General features: G+C 46.1%; 1 protein-coding gene across 1 annotated transcript in view; it reads left to right on the top strand.

Moving 5' to 3' along the window:
- The window catches only part of TGFBRAP1 (transforming growth factor beta receptor associated protein 1), a 61,402-nt gene extending 54,506 nt beyond the window's left edge, over window positions 1-6,896 (top strand). The window contains exons 10-12 of the mRNA XM_017541093.2: window positions 334-493; window positions 2,931-3,364; window positions 5,062-6,896. Of these exons, the coding sequence (XP_017396582.1) occupies window positions 334-493; window positions 2,931-3,364; window positions 5,062-5,238 (771 nt within the window). The 3' untranslated portion in view covers window positions 5,239-6,896. The remainder of the gene's footprint in view (window positions 1-333; window positions 494-2,930; window positions 3,365-5,061) is intronic.
- The last annotated feature ends 9,799 nt before the right edge of the window (window positions 6,897-16,695 follow it).

Raw genomic sequence — 16,695 nt, 5'->3', positions numbered from 1 at the left:
ATCTCACGACTGCTCAGCTTTTATTTTTCTCCTTTTTTCCTTCTTTGTTATAATCCTTAAAGGGAGTAAAAGGAGCTATACCTTTTTGTAGGTTACCTAAATTCTGCGGCCCTTACTTCTCAAAATAAGAGGTCATTTTTTGTTATGTTCCCCATAGGTGGTCAGTTCATCTCTGTATTGTGGTTTCTGAGAGGGTTTCGATCCAGCGAGTGAGCGTCCGCCTCGCTCGTGTCAACGCAGCTCCCGTCTCCAAGCGTTGGCTGACGGGGGAGAGCTTTGGCCTTCCCACTGGAAAACACTATCTGTTTGCTTGGCTCCCCCTGTTTCCTGCAGAAAGAAGAGTATCACACCCACTTAGCTGTGCTCTACCTGGAAGAGGTGCTGCAGCAGAGGGCCTCTGCCAGCAGCAAAGGTGCAGAGGCCACTGAGACGCAGACCAAGCTGCGGCGCCTGCTCCAGAAGTCCGATTTATACCGGGTCCACTTTCTCATCGGTGAGGATGATCTCAGTATTGTTTCCCTTTAGAAAAACTCCTATCAAGTGGGTGGGAGGAAGCAGAGAGAGGGGCTTTGGCACAGCTCCTGGGTGATTCCATGGGGTGATTCCTTTAATACCATTTTTTGACCAATAACAAAGCATGTCTAATACACTTGTTGTCTCCACAGAGCTTAGGAGTGCCAGGCAGCACTTCAGCACTACACTGAAATCACCAACAAAAGGCACCAAAATGCAAAAAAGCGTGACACTGAATAGCCCCTGAAAAGGAAATGAAGCAAGGAGGGAGGGTGCGGCTCCTTTGGCCCCAGCTCTGTGTCGGGGTCTGTGCTTGTCGCAGATGACCTTGAAATTCCTGCAGGTGTTGATTGGGAGGTTACAAATAAATGTCAGCGAGTAGATGACTCTAAATGCAGAATCCACAAATAATGAGGATTGACTGGATATGCCAGGCACAGGTTGAAACACCCAGGCTGCCTTATGACATACAGTTCCCACAACAGCCCTGTGAAGTGAGTCTGGTCATTCCTCCATTTTTACAGAAGAGTGCACTGAAACTCAGAGAGGTTACCCACTTGCCACAGGTCACACAGCCCAATGCGCAGTAGAGCCAGAACAGGGGTGTGGGATGGTATTTCATGAGACCAGCAAATACTAGTTCTGGCTTGCACCTGCACCTACATTGGGACTTTCTGTGGCGATCTGCCATGTGAATTCTGTTGACTCACAGCTACCGTCCCTGACTGATCATTGCCAGGATGTACCAGCTATTGAATATTTTTACTCTCTCCTGACTTACTCTTTTTGCTTTACCAATCTCCTTATAAAACTCTCAGGCCAGCCACAAGTGTGTGGATCAATGCTTGTATTCCGCCAGCTTTTTTGAGCATGTAGAGTGTGTCACTGCACTGAGGATGTGAAGATGGATGAGACTTGGTCCTGGTCCTCAGAGACAGAGTTTAATTGTTATGCAGATAAGGGCTGGTACAGTTCTAGATGGGCAGAGGAACCCACAAGCTGTGTCTTGGGGCAGAGGGGGCAGAGGGGTCAGAGGCAGTCTCCCGGAAGAGGCCCTTTATGAGCAGTCATTAAGTATAAGTCTGCGCTTGCAGATAGCACAGGGGAGCTTTCCGGCAATGGGGGTATCCCCTGTAGCACTGTGTGAGGAGCACTGGAAACCCAACACTAATTTGATATCCCTTCTTAGTTAGATGACATGGGGAGATGTCAGTCTAGGGAAGTTGTAAAAACGATTCCACCCCAGCCTGTCCCCTTGGGGTGGCTGTGGGCTGCAAATATAAATGAAATGATAGATGTGGAAGTGTAAATCACCATGATGATCTTTTCTTAACCGTCTTTGTGCCTCTCCTGGGGCCTTAACTATGGCAGCCACTTAGTAATTATTTGTTGGCCTTCCACTATGAGGTTGAAGGTGATGCATATTGTAACTTCTGTGTCGAGCACTATAAGGGACGTACCTTGTAGGGCCAGCCCTGTGCTATGCGGCCAGCAATGTCTGCCATGTTCTTCAGGCCTGAGGGACAGACAAGATTCAGATGCCTGTAATTTGATTATTAGCCTTGACCCTGAGCTAAGGATTGTCCTCATAATATTTCTTCACAGTAGGAAGAGATCTTATAATCTCTTGAGGATGTAAAGACAGGTGAGACTCACTTCTGGCCCTTAGAGACTCAGAGTTTAATTAGAATGCAGATAAGGGTGGTGGAGCTCTAGACGGACTGGGGTGGATGTTACAGATGGGGTGGGAAGCAAGGTGACTTTGCCAGTGAGACACAGCCCACTAAGGACAGGGCCTTGGTCAGGAATGGTGCTTCCTTTGGGTTATGTCATTTTCCTTAGGACCTGGAAACTTAATTGCAGGTGAAACAAATAAAAAATCCTATTCTTAGCAACCTTTTGTTGAATAACGTAGAGATGGATTTTGAATTTTTTGAGCCCATATTCCATTCCATGAAATCTACTTTAAATTGGAATAAAGGGGTTCAGCACACCTTTTGGGGGAAGTAGTATTTGTTAGGATTTTAGGGGACTTGTGTCCTATTTTAGTCAAAAGATACTGTCCTGAAAGGATAGCAGTGATCACGGAGTAACTGGAGACCTGGAAGGCTGATACTGAGCCCCTGGGCCTTTCTGAGGTTGTGGTTCATTTATTCTATTCATCCTCGAAATGCTAGAAAAAGGAATTGTTCTGTGGCCCAGCTATACTTTTGAGTAGAGTCTGCCTTCTGTTTTACTAACACCCAGATCCACAATGTGAAAATGCAAGAAAACCTTCCCTCCGTTACCTGAGTGGCAGCATTTGGCATTGTGAGAGAACCAGGTTGACTTTGCCCCTCCTGAAGCCCAGGAGGCCAGTTGCTGGGCGGGTGGCCAGCGGGCCCCTTTCTTTCTGAGCTATGGGTTCTGTCTCACAGAAAGGCTGCAGGGAGCTGGCCTGCCCATGGAGAGCGCCATCCTGCACGGGAAGCTGGGTGAGCACGAGAAGGCACTGCATATACTGGTGCATGAGCTGCGGGACTTTGCAGCGGCCGAGGACTACTGCCTGTGGTGCTCCGAGGGCCGGGACCCACCCCACCGCCAGCGCCTCTTCCACACGTTGCTGGCCATCTACCTGCGTGCTGGCCCCGCCGCCAATGAGCTGGCAGTGGCCGCCATGGACCTGCTGAACCACCACGCCACTGAATTCGACGCAGCCCAGGTGCTGCAGATGCTGCCCGACACCTGGTCAGTGCAGCTCCTCTGCCCATTCCTGACAGGGGCCATGAGGGGCAGCGTCCACGCCAGGAGGACCATGCAGGTGGCTCTCGGCCTGGCCAAGTCAGAAAACTTAATTTACACCTATGATAAGGTGAGTACCGATCCCCACTAGCTGCTTCCTGGCCAGTCAGCATCGTATGGAAGGTAGATTTTACTGATGGAAAAATAGTCTTTGTCGGTTTTTCTTTTTTTCTGTCTCTGTGACTACAACACATCAATATCTGATCCTACTCATAGAAACTGATGTCTGTGTGAGCAGAGGCAGAGGCTGGGCTGGTAGGTGTAACATTGGTGTAGTTTTTCTCCCCCTTTGGATGCTGGTTATTAAGAGAGCCTGCGGGACAGCTGTGGGGAGGAGAGCAGCAGCAGAATATCAGGCGCTTACCCAGCATGTGCCATGTGCCAGGCACTGACATAGCATTTTATGTCATGCTAGCTTTTTGTCATCATGACAGTTTTATGCAGTATCTGCTGTCCACATCTCCATTTCACAGGAGAGGAAACAGAGGCAGAGAGCAGTCACATGCTCAGGAAATGGGCACACCCAGAGCTGCCTCCCAGACCAGTTCAGAACCCCACATTCTTGGTCCCCACGCTGTACTCCCCTTCTGGAGACTTCTTTCTTGTGGGCCTGAATTCCACATGGCTGGCAGAGCCTTTTTCCCAGAGGGGGAATCCGACGTGTTCCCCTCACACTTAGAAGCCTTTGCTGACGCCCCCTGGCATGGAAGATGCAGCCCATCTCTCCCCACCTCTGCTTTCCAGCACATCCTGGCTTTAGCAGAACTTTCCAGACGTGGCTTGGTATTTCATACTTGGTTGCTTTTGTAAATGCTGTACCCACTGCCTGGGATATTCTTAGCCTTTTCTTTGGGCCCAGCAAATGCCCAGTCAGAACTTAGCCGAAGTATTTTTTCCCTTGTGAAGCCATCTCAGACTTCTTAAGTAATCGCCTTCTCTTTCACCCACCTTTTACTTAGTGTTTGCATTCACAGTTGTCACCTTGTACTATTAGAGTTTCGGTTCTTCGAGGACAGGGAACTTCATTTCTTTATCTCAGTGTCCGTAGGGCTAAGCCTGGCATGTTGAAGGCTTCTAGTCCATGTTTGTGGAATGACTGATGCAACTAAGGAGTGCGGGATGAATCACTAAGTTGCTGCTTGATCCTGCCAATAGACCAACCTCCCTGGGTTGACACAGGTGAATTGTGTAGAAAAGCTTCATAACTTTCAGAACTCAAGTCCTAGTTATCAGACAGGGACCCATGGCATTAAGACTCAGTTTCGCCAGTTACATCTAAGGAAACAAAAGGATGTCTCCCAGGACCAGCCAGGAATATGCCATTCATTAGCTACATAACTTTGACTACATCCCTTATTTGTTTGTGCTTTACTTTTCTTATTTGCAAATGAGAGAACCCTGGAATTCGACTATTGTATGGTCCCATTCAGCATTAACATTCATGCCTTTCTAATTAGGCCATGCTTGAAATGATCAGAGCCCAGAGAATGTTGGAGAGAGGATCTTGGGTAGAAATGCCTCGGCCAGACAAGCAGCAATTACTTTTGTGAAATAAGAAAAGCATTTGTGTAGCTTTTTTACTTCTCCTGTTACTAAGGATGGCTTTATTTACACCTTTAGTATTTTGTTTCAAGAAGTTGATACTTAAGAAACTCTCAAAATAATAACCCATGGAGTAACGCATGTCAACTCTGCAAAACTAGAACATAGCCACTTTAAGTATACTTAACACATGACAGCATTCTTAGTCTTGGTTTCTTTTTGCAGATGAAGTTGAAAGGAAGCTCAATTCGGCTCTCAGACAAAAAGCTTTGTCAGATATGCCAAAATCCCTTTTGTGAGCCAGTGTTTGTTAGATACCCAAATGGTGGTCTTGTGCACACCCACTGTGCTGCCAGCAGACACACGAACCCCAGCTCATCCAGCCCTGGCACTCGGACTTGAAAAGCTTGTCCCGAGGGCATGAGGGGAACTCCAAGTTCTTTCTGAGCCTGCTGGACGTGAAGAGCAGACGACCATCATGCTCTATGTCAGCCAGGACGAAGGGAGACATCTGGGTGCCAGGGAGCCTTCCGTCCACACACAACAAGGACTCCTCACTGCTGACCAGGCTCTATGAATGTTCATGGAAAACCTTTAAAAATCCCAAAAATAGAGACATGCAAGAGTTCACCTCTCCAGGCACTTAGTAATCCAAGACAAAGGTGTACGTTGAAAAAAAAGGGAGTCTTCCTCGTGCAGTCAGACCCAGGTGGGGGATTCCCCCACCACCCCCACACTCCGACCTTTAGACTCATGTTTGCACTGGAAACGTGGCTTCGGCATGGCTGGAGAGGAAGCCCTCTCTTGCCTGGGTGAGTGGCTAATGCGCAGAGCCTCACGGGGGGCGGCCTTGCCCTCACTGCAGAGACGCATTCTCCATCCATGCTACTCACTCGTGAGCCCGTTTCCCAGGGTTACCTCGTGGGCTCTGCCTTTGCCCTAAGAAACGGCTGACCTGGAGAAGTCCCTTTGTTCCTTCTTACTTCCTCTCCAGCTCTCAGCTCCCAAAAGATTCTGCCTTGTGTACCCAAGCACTCACTCTTGGGTGAACTCATGCTTCTGGCTGCCTAGCAAGTGAAGATCTGTTGACAAACTGAGAAAGCTCCAAGAGAGAAGCTGCCCTCCCCACCTTGAAGAAGCCGCAGACACGGGACAGCCACGGTGGGCACGGGACAGCCATGGCACGCAAGGGCCCAGCTGTGTGCCCCTTTCCTGTCACAGCAACTGCTGATTTGAAACTCCATGATGAACATGTTGAACTTAACATTTTTATTTAAATTTGTATCATGTTCGTAGTTGCTCTCTTGTTAAGGGAGTCATCTGTCCTATTTGTTAGGGATATTTTTTTCTTGTTAAAATGTACCTCCTGTTGAATACTGGGGAAATTAAAAGGGAAGTGTGGTCAGCACATACTGAGCATTCTTTTCTGGAGAGGCCGGTTTTAGCCTCACACTTTTAGCAGGACCGGCAGCAGGTGGAAGTGCCTGTGTGTGTGCTGGATGGGGGCATCGCCTCCTGCATGGCACACCCTCCCGAGGACGTCCAGACAGGCTGTGTTACCTCCCAGCACTTTATGTGCCTGCTCTGAGGTGTCCTGAACACACAGCAAAGGCCTCTCATTCATCACAGGCCGGGGATTCCTTTTGTGTTTCTGTATAGCATTGATGACGATCTGACGTTGTCACTTCACTGCCCTCTTCAGAATTTCTTCATTGTGATGACTGATTTTATTCTATTAGGGACTAACAATAAAGGCAGTCTACCCACTACGATAATGCTTGGGAAACAAGCGTCAGCTTGTATGTATGACAAGAGAGGACCCTGAATACACCCTGTCTTCATCAGCCCAAGCTTTACTGAAGTGGGATGAAGAGCTCATCTCTGTTCTTTAAAACATGTTTCCTGTACTAATATTGGTCCATGTATTTTCTTTGTCCTTTTGGGATTCTAAGTGGGCCAAGAAGCAAAAACATCCATGTGGTGTTTGAGGGGAATTGGCACCATTTTTTCCTATCTGTGTTTCAATTAACTAAAGAATAAATGAAGAAATTCTCCTGGTAGCACAACTGTATGCTGTGTGAATTGGTGTGAGCTCAAAGCCTGGTCATGTGTTTTACGTGTGGGTGATTCTGTTGTAGAATGGTTGTATTACTGCATATGTTATCATGACAACTTGTGAGTTTGAGTTTATATTTCTCAAAGAACAAGTTACCCGTATATGCAACATTGCACTATTAAAAGCTCTATTTCTCTGTCCACAAAATGGGTAAAATCTTGAAAAAGCTTTGCAGTTGCTCATTCCTAACATGGGGACACTAGTCTTTTTTTTTTTTTTTTTTTGAGATGGAGCCTTGCTCTGTCGCCAGGCTGGAATGCTATGGTGCAGTCTCGGCTCACTGCAACCTCTGCCTCCTGGGTTCAAGCGATTCTCCTGCCTCAGCCTCCCAAGAAACTGGGACTACAGGCGCATGTCACCACACCCAGCTAATTTTTGTATTCTTAGTACACACGGGGTTTTACCATGTTGCCCAGGATAGTCTCCATCTCCTGACCTCATGATCCACCTGCCTCAGCCTCCCAAAGTGCTGGGATTACAGGCGTGAGCCACCGCACCCGGTCAGCACTAGTCTTTTTTATTTTTTCAGTGAAGATTGATCAATAGTCTGAAATGTTCATTGTTCTTTAGAATTGTGGGAATTAAAGTTGAGCAGTTTTCCATCTCTACCAAATCCTTAACCACAAGCAGCGTTCTATGACAGTATGAAGAATTGTCTAATATGCTAAAACTGTACTTTAACCTTTCTGTCACTCCAAGGTCCTTTTCTCAGTTCGTAATTTTGAGAGAAATGTATGGCTCTTTCTTACAGGCCCACTGATTTGTAACTGTGCCATGGAATAGAGCAATTAGACCCATCAGACCTTTTTCCCCTCATTAGGTTCCGTGTAACCATTCTTGTTAAAACGGCATGAACTGAATTCAGTTTACATTCATATTCTATGGGCAATACCGTTTGGTTTTTGGAACTGTTTATCTGCTGTTGCCTATCAAGTATTATTGTAGGAGTGTCACGTGTGCCGCGGTGCACTGGGCTGAGTTCAGCTGCGAAGCTCCCACTGAAGCGTGCTTACGTGTGCCTCTCACCTCCGGAGTGCAGGCAGGTGGCTGCAGGGTCCAGCTCTGAGTGGATGCCCGTGACGCAACTGGGGCAGCCCTTGCTTTTTTGCTTGCCCTCCCACAGAAACCTTTGTCCATGCGACTTTATCCTTTGCCCCCGATTGGGTCCCAAATACACAAAATGTACAAATGTAAACTTGCTCATTTTATTAAAATTCTTTTAGTTCTTTGTTCTTTCTGTAATTTTTTAAAATAAAAATAACCTTGATGGAGTGATGCTTTCCACTTATGCCATACCTAGTCTAACGAGTTCTAGAATCTGTACCTTCTTGCTTTTCCCAGCACCTATGGAGGACTTGAATTGCCCACCCCTTAAATTCTGCTACTGTTTTACCAAATTTTAACCTATCTGCTTCTGAATTTACCCAATGTATATTTTAGGGTGCTCCCTGAGATTGGTTGCCTTCAGATTAATTATGCACTGAGGAATTCAATCAAGGAAATTTCTGATTACTTCTTACCTACTTCACCTTTTAGCCAGATGCTCTTAAATAGGCCTGCTACTCTTGGATTTCTAACTCTGCGCATATTCAAATAACATAACTCTTACAAAATCAGACCTTTTAATTTTACTTCATCCCCTACACTGTTGTTGATGGCGGGTCTTTCAGCCATCCTGGTGAATTTCAGAACCCTTTCTCATGTTCTTTAATTCCAGGTGCTGTTCCAGCCCTGAAGAAAGGAGGATGTTCACACACACGATAATCCCCTGAGGGTTTTTTGGTTTGTTTTGCTTTGTTTTTTATGAGATGGAAGTTTGCTCTTGTCGCCTGTACTGGAGTGCAGTGGTGTGATCTCAGCTCACTGCAACCTCCACCTCCTGGGTTCAAGTTATTCTCCTGCCTCAGCCTCCCAAGTAGCTGGGACTACAGGTGCTCTGCCCACCACACCCACCTAATTTTTTAAAAAATATTTTTAGTAAAGACGGTTTCACCATGTTCGCCAGGCTGGTTTTGAACTCTTGACCTCAGGTGATTCACCTGCCTCGGCCTCTCAAAGTGCTGGGATTACAGGTGTGAGCCACCACACCCAGTCCCCCTGAGTATTCTGATCCTATTCCACATCACTGGCTTGGGGTAAATCTCAAATATGTATGAATAGAGGTGAGGTGTCATGGACTCACACGTATTTCAAATTGAAGAAGCTGAGGTGGTGTGTCGAGGTTGTTTTCTTGGAGTTGGAGGAGTTGCCAAGCCAGAGCTTTGGTTCCTGCCTGCAGATTCTCCCACCTCGGGCTTCACCAACCCGTGAACAGACAACCAGAATACAGGCCAGCGTGGACTCATATTGGCTTTTAGATTCCAACCATCGCATTGCTGTTTTTAGAAAATCATAAAGCAGCAGGTACATATTCTTTTCTCATTTTTACCTCGTTGTTATCTGAAGGCCCATTAGCATATAGAGAATAAGAAAGAGGGGGACTTCAGACATATAAACCCAACTGGAAAGGAGGACGTGTAGATTCACAGTAACTGCATCACAAGAATGTTACAATGGCAGATTAGGCTAAATGGCTGGGGGAGAGTGTGTATATTGACGTCCTAAATGTGTCTGTCAGTGAAGGCAGAGACTGGTGTCTGACTCAGTTAAATGGGCTGTGACTTGTGTTAGAGTAATTAGATATTAACTAACACCCCATTTGCTCTTAGCAGATCTGTCAACCTTAGCGTTTGAAATGAAAATGTTCAAGAATCTAGACCATATGGACTAGAGGCCCTTTCACCTTCTCAGAAAAGCCAACTGGCTGGAGCAGCGTCCAAGGCTTGTTAACAGTTGTTGGGAGATAAGCACTTTAATTAATGAAGCCCACTTTTCCTTGGCTTGCAACTGGGGCAGGGAAACACATAGCTATCATTCAGCCTGCAGTCCAGAGTCATAAATTAGTTAAATGAGATTACGTGGCACGTGGCAAGAAGGGCTTGGCAAGCAATACATGCAACTCAACAGGCCAAGCATGACTTGAGAAGTCAAATGTCAGGTGTCAGCAGTGTGGGCCTTTTGGGGCTGACACATCTGGCTGTGGTCCTTGGCGAGTCAGGTCACCCAGCCCTCCGTGCCTGTGTCAGTCCATTTTTGCATTGCTTTAAAGAAATATTTGAGACTGGATTGCTTGTAAAGAAGGGGTTTGTTTGGCTCACGTTCTGCAGGCCATACAGGAAGCATGGTGCTGGCATCTGCTTCTGGGGAGGCCTCAGGCAGTGTCCAGCCTTGGTGGGAGGCTGGGGGGAGAAGGTACATCACGTGGCAAGAGCAGGAGTGAGAGAGCGAGGAGGAGGTGCCAGCCTCCTTTAAACAGCCAACTCTCACGTGAACTAACAGCGAGAACTCACTCATTACCATGGAGAGGTAATTCATGAGGGATTCACCCCCAGGTTCCAGTAACTCCCACTAGCCCGCCCCCTCCAAAACTGGAGGTTACATTTCAATATGAGCTTTGAAAGGCAACATGCAACCGAACCATATCAGTGGCATTGTCCGTAAGTGGGAGGTGGAGTTGGCAGCTCTGTTCCAAGAGAGGGAAGTCAGGGCAGTAGCAGTATGGTCTCAGCCTTCGTTACCAAATGATGCCCTCTAGGACCCAGGATCTCAGGTGGCCCTTTAAAGCACCCAGCACAGGGCTCATGCAAGCATCCCATGGGTGTTCCTCCATAGGTGTGTCTAAGCATGCCAGAATCTCATTGCATGATTCCCTGATTGGGAAAATGACTCTGGCCCACTCCTCCCCTCAATTCCCGGTTCCGACTGGAGTCAGGAGAGGAGTTGGTCTACACATACCCTTTTCAAGTGGTTTTCAGTTGCCCCTTTTCCTCCAGCCTCTGCCAATCTTGACAAAGAATCCTCTTCCCTTTTCTTCCTTCCTTTCTTTCTTTTTTGAGACGGAATCTTGCTCTGTTGCCCAGTCTGGAGTGCAGTAGCATGATCTCAGGTCACAGTAACCTCTGCCTCCCAAGTTCAAGCGATTCTCCTGCCTCAGCCTCCCAAGTAGCTAGGACTACAGGTGCATGCCACCATGCCCAGCTAATTTTTCCATTTTTAGTAGAGACAGGGTTTCCCTATGTTGGCCAGGCTGGTCACAAACTCCTGACCTCAAGTGACCCTCCTACCTTGGCCTCCCAAAGTGCTAGGATTACAGGTGTGAGCCACCGTGCACGGCCTCCCCTTGCCTTTTCTCTGAGAAAAGGCAAGAAAGACAAAAGTGTTCCTCTTTCTCTAGAGAACATTTTCCATTTATCTCACTTGAAATATCAGTTTTTCTCTTTCAGATTTCATGTGTGTGCCACTAAGCTGGCGAGGCCAATCCCCAACCTGACCTCAATAGGAATGTGAGCTAAGATGACATGATGTGCTTTGAGCTGACTCACCAGCCCTTGCCTCTTTCTGGTCGCCCACACACATTTATGATAGAACTGGGGTGGCCAGTCAGCTCACCCTCCCTCACTCCCGCCTCGGCAGCCAGTGCATTGTGGTAAAACCCCACCATTTATTTCCAAACTATTTTTCAATACATTGCTGACTTACAGCAATTACAAACTATTGACTGAAACTCATAAACAAATATAACTGAAATCCTAAACTTTTACTTTCTTAAGATTTAGAGTACAAGAGAGCATTTCCCAGTTGTTTACAAGACAAAATGATGTACGCTTCTAAAGAGTTTCAATTTCTTTGAGTTCAGTCGATTTACAAGAATGTATTCCCTTTATATGCGTAAACATAGTCAGAAACTCAATTTTATGCCCTCCCTACAAAAGACAGGTTATATTACTGACCTGGCTATATTTAACTGCATTTTTTATGTATGTAAATATTTTTGCCATTTTCATATTGTATTTTCTTATCGTGGTAAAATATAGCATTAAGTTTATCATTCTAACAATTTTTAAGTGTATAGTTCTGTGGCAGAAATACAATTACATTGTTGTGCAATCATCATCATCATCCATTTCCAGAACATTTTCTCATCATCCCAAACAGAAACTCTGTCCCTGTTAAACACTAACTCCCCGTTTCTCCCTCCCCAGCCCCTAGCACCCCCATTCTACTTTCTGTCTCTGAACTTGACTATTCTAGGTATCTCATAGAAGTGGAATCACACAGTATGTGTCCTTTTGTGACTGGCTTATTTCACTTGGCATTATGTCCTCAAGGTTTATCCATATTGTAGCATCTGTCAGAATTCTCTTCCTTTTTTTTGGAGATGAAATCTCACTCTGTCACCCCCAGGCTGGAGTGCAGTGGTGCGATCTCAGCTCACTGTGACCTCTGCCTCCTGCATACAAGGGATCTTCCTGCCTAAGCCTCTGAGTAGCTGGGATTACAGGCGCACGCCATCATGCCCTGCTAATTTTTTGTATTTGTAGTAGAGACAGCGTTTCACCACGTTGGCCAGGCTGGTATCAAACTCCTGACCTCAAGTGATCTGCCCACCTCAGCCTCCCAAAGTGCCAGGATTACAGGTATGAGCCACTGCGCCTGCACATGAATTTTCTTCCTTTTTCACATTGAATAATGTTCCATTTCATGATTTTAAAATAGTATAGTTACCAAGAGTGTATGTGCATAGATTATTTGCATTTATTTTATATAAAATTAGAATTGCTATTTTGTATATTCATATCAGCACAGAAAAATGTAACCCAAATCAGCCCATCTAAAAGTCATCAGCTTATTGTCCTAAACCCTTCCATTGGGTCTAAACAGGCCAACAAGCAGAGTTCATGAATGGTCTAAGGTGGGCCCTTGAACATGGGTTCAAAATCAGCACAAGGTCTTTACCAACAAGGAAAGGTTTCCCCATTCATGACGTGACACTCATTCATCTGCAAAGGTCTGTGTAAAGCTGATTCAGAGCAAGGTCCAGACTAACATACGGGAAAACATGGCCAGAACCAGGGCAGCTGCCCTGTAGGTCAGAGCAGATGACAGAGTGGTCACTTGTCCTGTGTATTTCATTAGCAGATCTTCTAACAAAGCTTTGCATATTTTCCATTTTTTTCCCAACCCCCCCTTTATATAAACCTCTACAACATCTTTCAGGAAAGGAAGGAGGTGTGCCGTGTGCCCAGATCCCTAGTCACGCCCCTTCTTGGATGGCTACTCCAGCTAGTAGGGTTCCAATTCCTGTTTTTGAGAGGGTCACCACCGCATGACATCTGGAAGTGCAGAGAGCCGCTGAAGCTGATCACAGGACAGGAAGGGGACATTTATCCTCACTTTCCTGGGAGGGCAAGAAGTGACTTTGCAGGCAGTATAGACAGCGTGCGTGTTTGTGTCTGGGTTTGGGATGGGAAGGGCTGGTATTCACTTCTCCCTGTGTATCTTTCAGGGTGCAGTGCTTCAGCAAATCAGAACCAGCCTGTTTCCTTGAGTCCGCTCCTTCTCCCACTGCTGTGGCAACTTGATGCTGTAGATTTCCTAACACATTTCCACACCTGCATTGCAGGCCTGTGTCTTGGGCGATTAGACCACAGCAAAGGTTGTGCAATTATAGAGGGAAGGTTGGCTGTCCCAGCACATCAAACTTGAGAGCCTCCTGTAAACCCATCATTATCTTGCTCCCATAACTGTAATTTCATGCAACTGAACATTGGAAACATGCAGCGGCAGTGCCAGTTTCCTATCTGTGCTCGATTTGCACCTACTGGTGTAATTTTCAGATATCTTGTGTTTATACAAACACTAGGAAACAAGCTGCTTCTTAAGCAGCAACTGACAGGAAAGGTCAGCTGTTTCCCACCGCCATGGCCATGCCAGAATGCACATTGCATCAGTCAGGGTTCTCCAGAGAAAGAGAACCAATAGCAGAGCGTGTGTGTGTGTGTGTGTGTGTGTGTGTGTGTGTGTGTGTGTCTGTGTCTGTGTGTGTGTGTGTGTGTGTAGGGTTGGGGGGAGACAGAGAGATAGAGAGAGAGAGAGAGAGAGAGAGAGAGAGCGTGTGATTGAGAGATTGCTTTATCATGAGAAATTGGCTCAGGCCATTCTGGAGGCTGAGAAGTTTTTATGATCTGCCATCAGCTTCTGGAGACCCAGGAAAACCAGTGACATAATTCAGTCCAAGCCTGAAAGCCTGACAGCCAGGGAGCTGATGGTCTAACTCCCAGTCTAAAGGCAGTAGAAAGTGAGAGGAGCTATGCCAGCTCAAGCACTGAGGCAAGTTAAAAAAAAAAGGGGGGGGAGGCAAATTCCTTCTTTCTCCACCTTCTGTTCTATTCAGGCCCTCAGTGGGTTGGATGATGTCCACACATAGGGGAGGGTAGATCTTCTCTCCTGAGGCCACCAACTCTGAAGCTAATCACATCTGGAAACACCCTTACAGAAGCACCCAGGAGGAATGTTTAATCTGGATTTCCTGTGGCCCAGTCACATTGACACATGAAATTGACCATCATATCCATCCAGTTGGTGAGGAAGATGGAAGGATCTTTCTGTCTGGGAACTATCTGGGGCTGTTAAGCTGGCGAGTGGTCTTGTTCCCTCCTGGGGCAGAGCCTCAGCAGCAATGACTTACTCCAAGTTTATGATCATGTTCATGCAACTGCAGAATTAGCAATGACTTGGCCATAGAGGGAGGCAGCTCAGGGACTGAGGGACTTACCTAGAACTGTATTTCATGTAAAGGGGGCAGCTTTCCCCTTTTCCATTTATCCATTCATGTATTCAACTACTCATTCATTCCACAAGTATATGCTGGGAGACTGCAGTGTGCCAGGCATTGTGCAAAGTTCTGCGGATAAAATGATGAAAAAAAGCAGCAGATCGTGGCAAAGACCTTGTGGTGATTTTGGACCCGTTTTCAAGAGCACACCTTAGGCCAGGAGCTTTGCTTGTTGGTCTGTTTGGACCCAATGGAGGGGATTAGGGCAATAAACAGATGAATTTTAGATGGGCTGATATAGGCTTATATTTTTTATGTTGATATGAATATATAAAATAACAATTCTAATTTTATATAAAATACATGCAAATAGTCTATGCACATACACTTTTGGTAACTAAATATGCTATTTAAAATCCATGAAATGGAATATTATTCACTGTGAAAAAGGAAGAAAATTCTGATACACACTGCAGTATAGATGAATCTTGAGGATATAATGCCAAGTGAAATAAGCCACAAAAGGACACATACTGTGTGATTCCACTTCTATAAGATACCTAGAATAGTCAGCTTCGCAGAGATGGAAAGTAGAATGGTGGGGGCCAGAGGCTAGGGAGGGAGAAAGGGGGAGTCAGTGTTTAATGGGGCCAGAGTTTCTGGGATGATGGAAAAAGTTCTGGTGATGGATAGTGGTGATGATTGCACAATAATGTAAATGTATTTCTGCCACAGAACTTTACACTTAAAAATTGTTAGAATGATAAACTTAATGTTATGTATATTTTACTACAATAAAAAATACACTATGAAAATGACAAGAATACTGTTACCGGAAAGGGGTCAGGATCCAGACCCCAAGAGAGGGCTCTTGGATCTTGCACAAGAAGGAATTCAGGGCAAGTCCATAGAATAAAGCGAAAGCACGTTTATTAAGAAAGTAAAGGAATAAAAGGATTGTCACTCCATAGAGCAGCCCCAAGGGCTGCTGGGTGCCCATTTTTACGGTTATTTCTTGATGACATGCTAAACAATGGGTGGATTATTCGTGCCTCCCCCTTTTAGACCACTTAGGGTCACGTCCTGACATTGCCATGGCATTTGTAAATTTCATGGCACTGGGGGGAGTGTAGCTGTGAGGACGACGGGAGGTCATTCTCATCACCATCTTGGTTTTGGTGGGGTTTGGCCGGCTTCTTTACTGCAACCTGTTTTATCATCGAGGTCTTTATGACCTGTATCTTGTGCCGACCTCCTATCTCATCTTGTGACTTAGAATGTCTGACCGTCTGGGAGTGCAGCCCAGCAGGTCTTCAGCCTTATTGTACCCAGCTCCTATTCAAGATGGAGTGCTCTGGTTCAAATGCCTCTGACAGTAACATACATGGAAAATGCATTTAATATCGCCAAGACAGTAATACGATAACCTGTCTTTTGCGGGTTTGCATAAAGTTGAGTTTCTGACTGTTTACTAATATAAAGGGAATATATTCTTGTAAACTGACTGAAATCAAAGAAATTGAATCTCTTTAGACATGCACATCATTTTGTCTTGTAAACAACCAGGGACATTTACAACAGAGTGGGACAAATGGTAGAGGGGCAGTGCGGGTAAACCAGATGGCCAAGAGGGAAGCCTTAGTCGGGGAAAAGTGCTCCAGGCAGAGGAAGCAGCAGGACCAACCCTAGAAGTGAGCGAGGTGATGTCCCCCTGGAAATGAGGGGGTCAGTTTGAGTAACCAGGAGCCCAGGGAGTAACCGGGGAATGGTGATAGATAAGGCTGAAGGGGGAAGCTTTATCCTGGTTCTAAGCAAAAGAACACACGTATTTGAGCTGTGTAAAGAGCAACAATTCTATCACCGAAGGGAGCCACTGCCAACATTTCCTTCTGGTATTCTGCCTGTTCATCTTGAGCTTTGCAAAGTCAAACTTTTTTAAAACATAAGAACGGGCGCGGTGGCTCAAGCCTGTAACCCCAGCACTTTGGGAGGCCAAGGCGGGTGGATCACGAGGTCAAGAGATCGAGACCATCCTGGTCAACATGGTGAAACCCCGTCTCTACTAAAAATGCAAAAAATTAGCTGGGCA

Source organism: Cebus imitator, unplaced genomic scaffold (genome assembly GCF_001604975.1).
Source record: "Cebus imitator isolate Cc_AM_T3 unplaced genomic scaffold, Cebus_imitator-1.0 Scaffold131, whole genome shotgun sequence".
In the NCBI taxonomy this organism is placed as follows: Eukaryota; Metazoa; Chordata; class Mammalia; order Primates; family Cebidae; genus Cebus; species Cebus imitator.
Note: the sequence above shows the minus strand (reverse complement) of the source record. Positions and strands in the feature narration are given on the sequence as shown.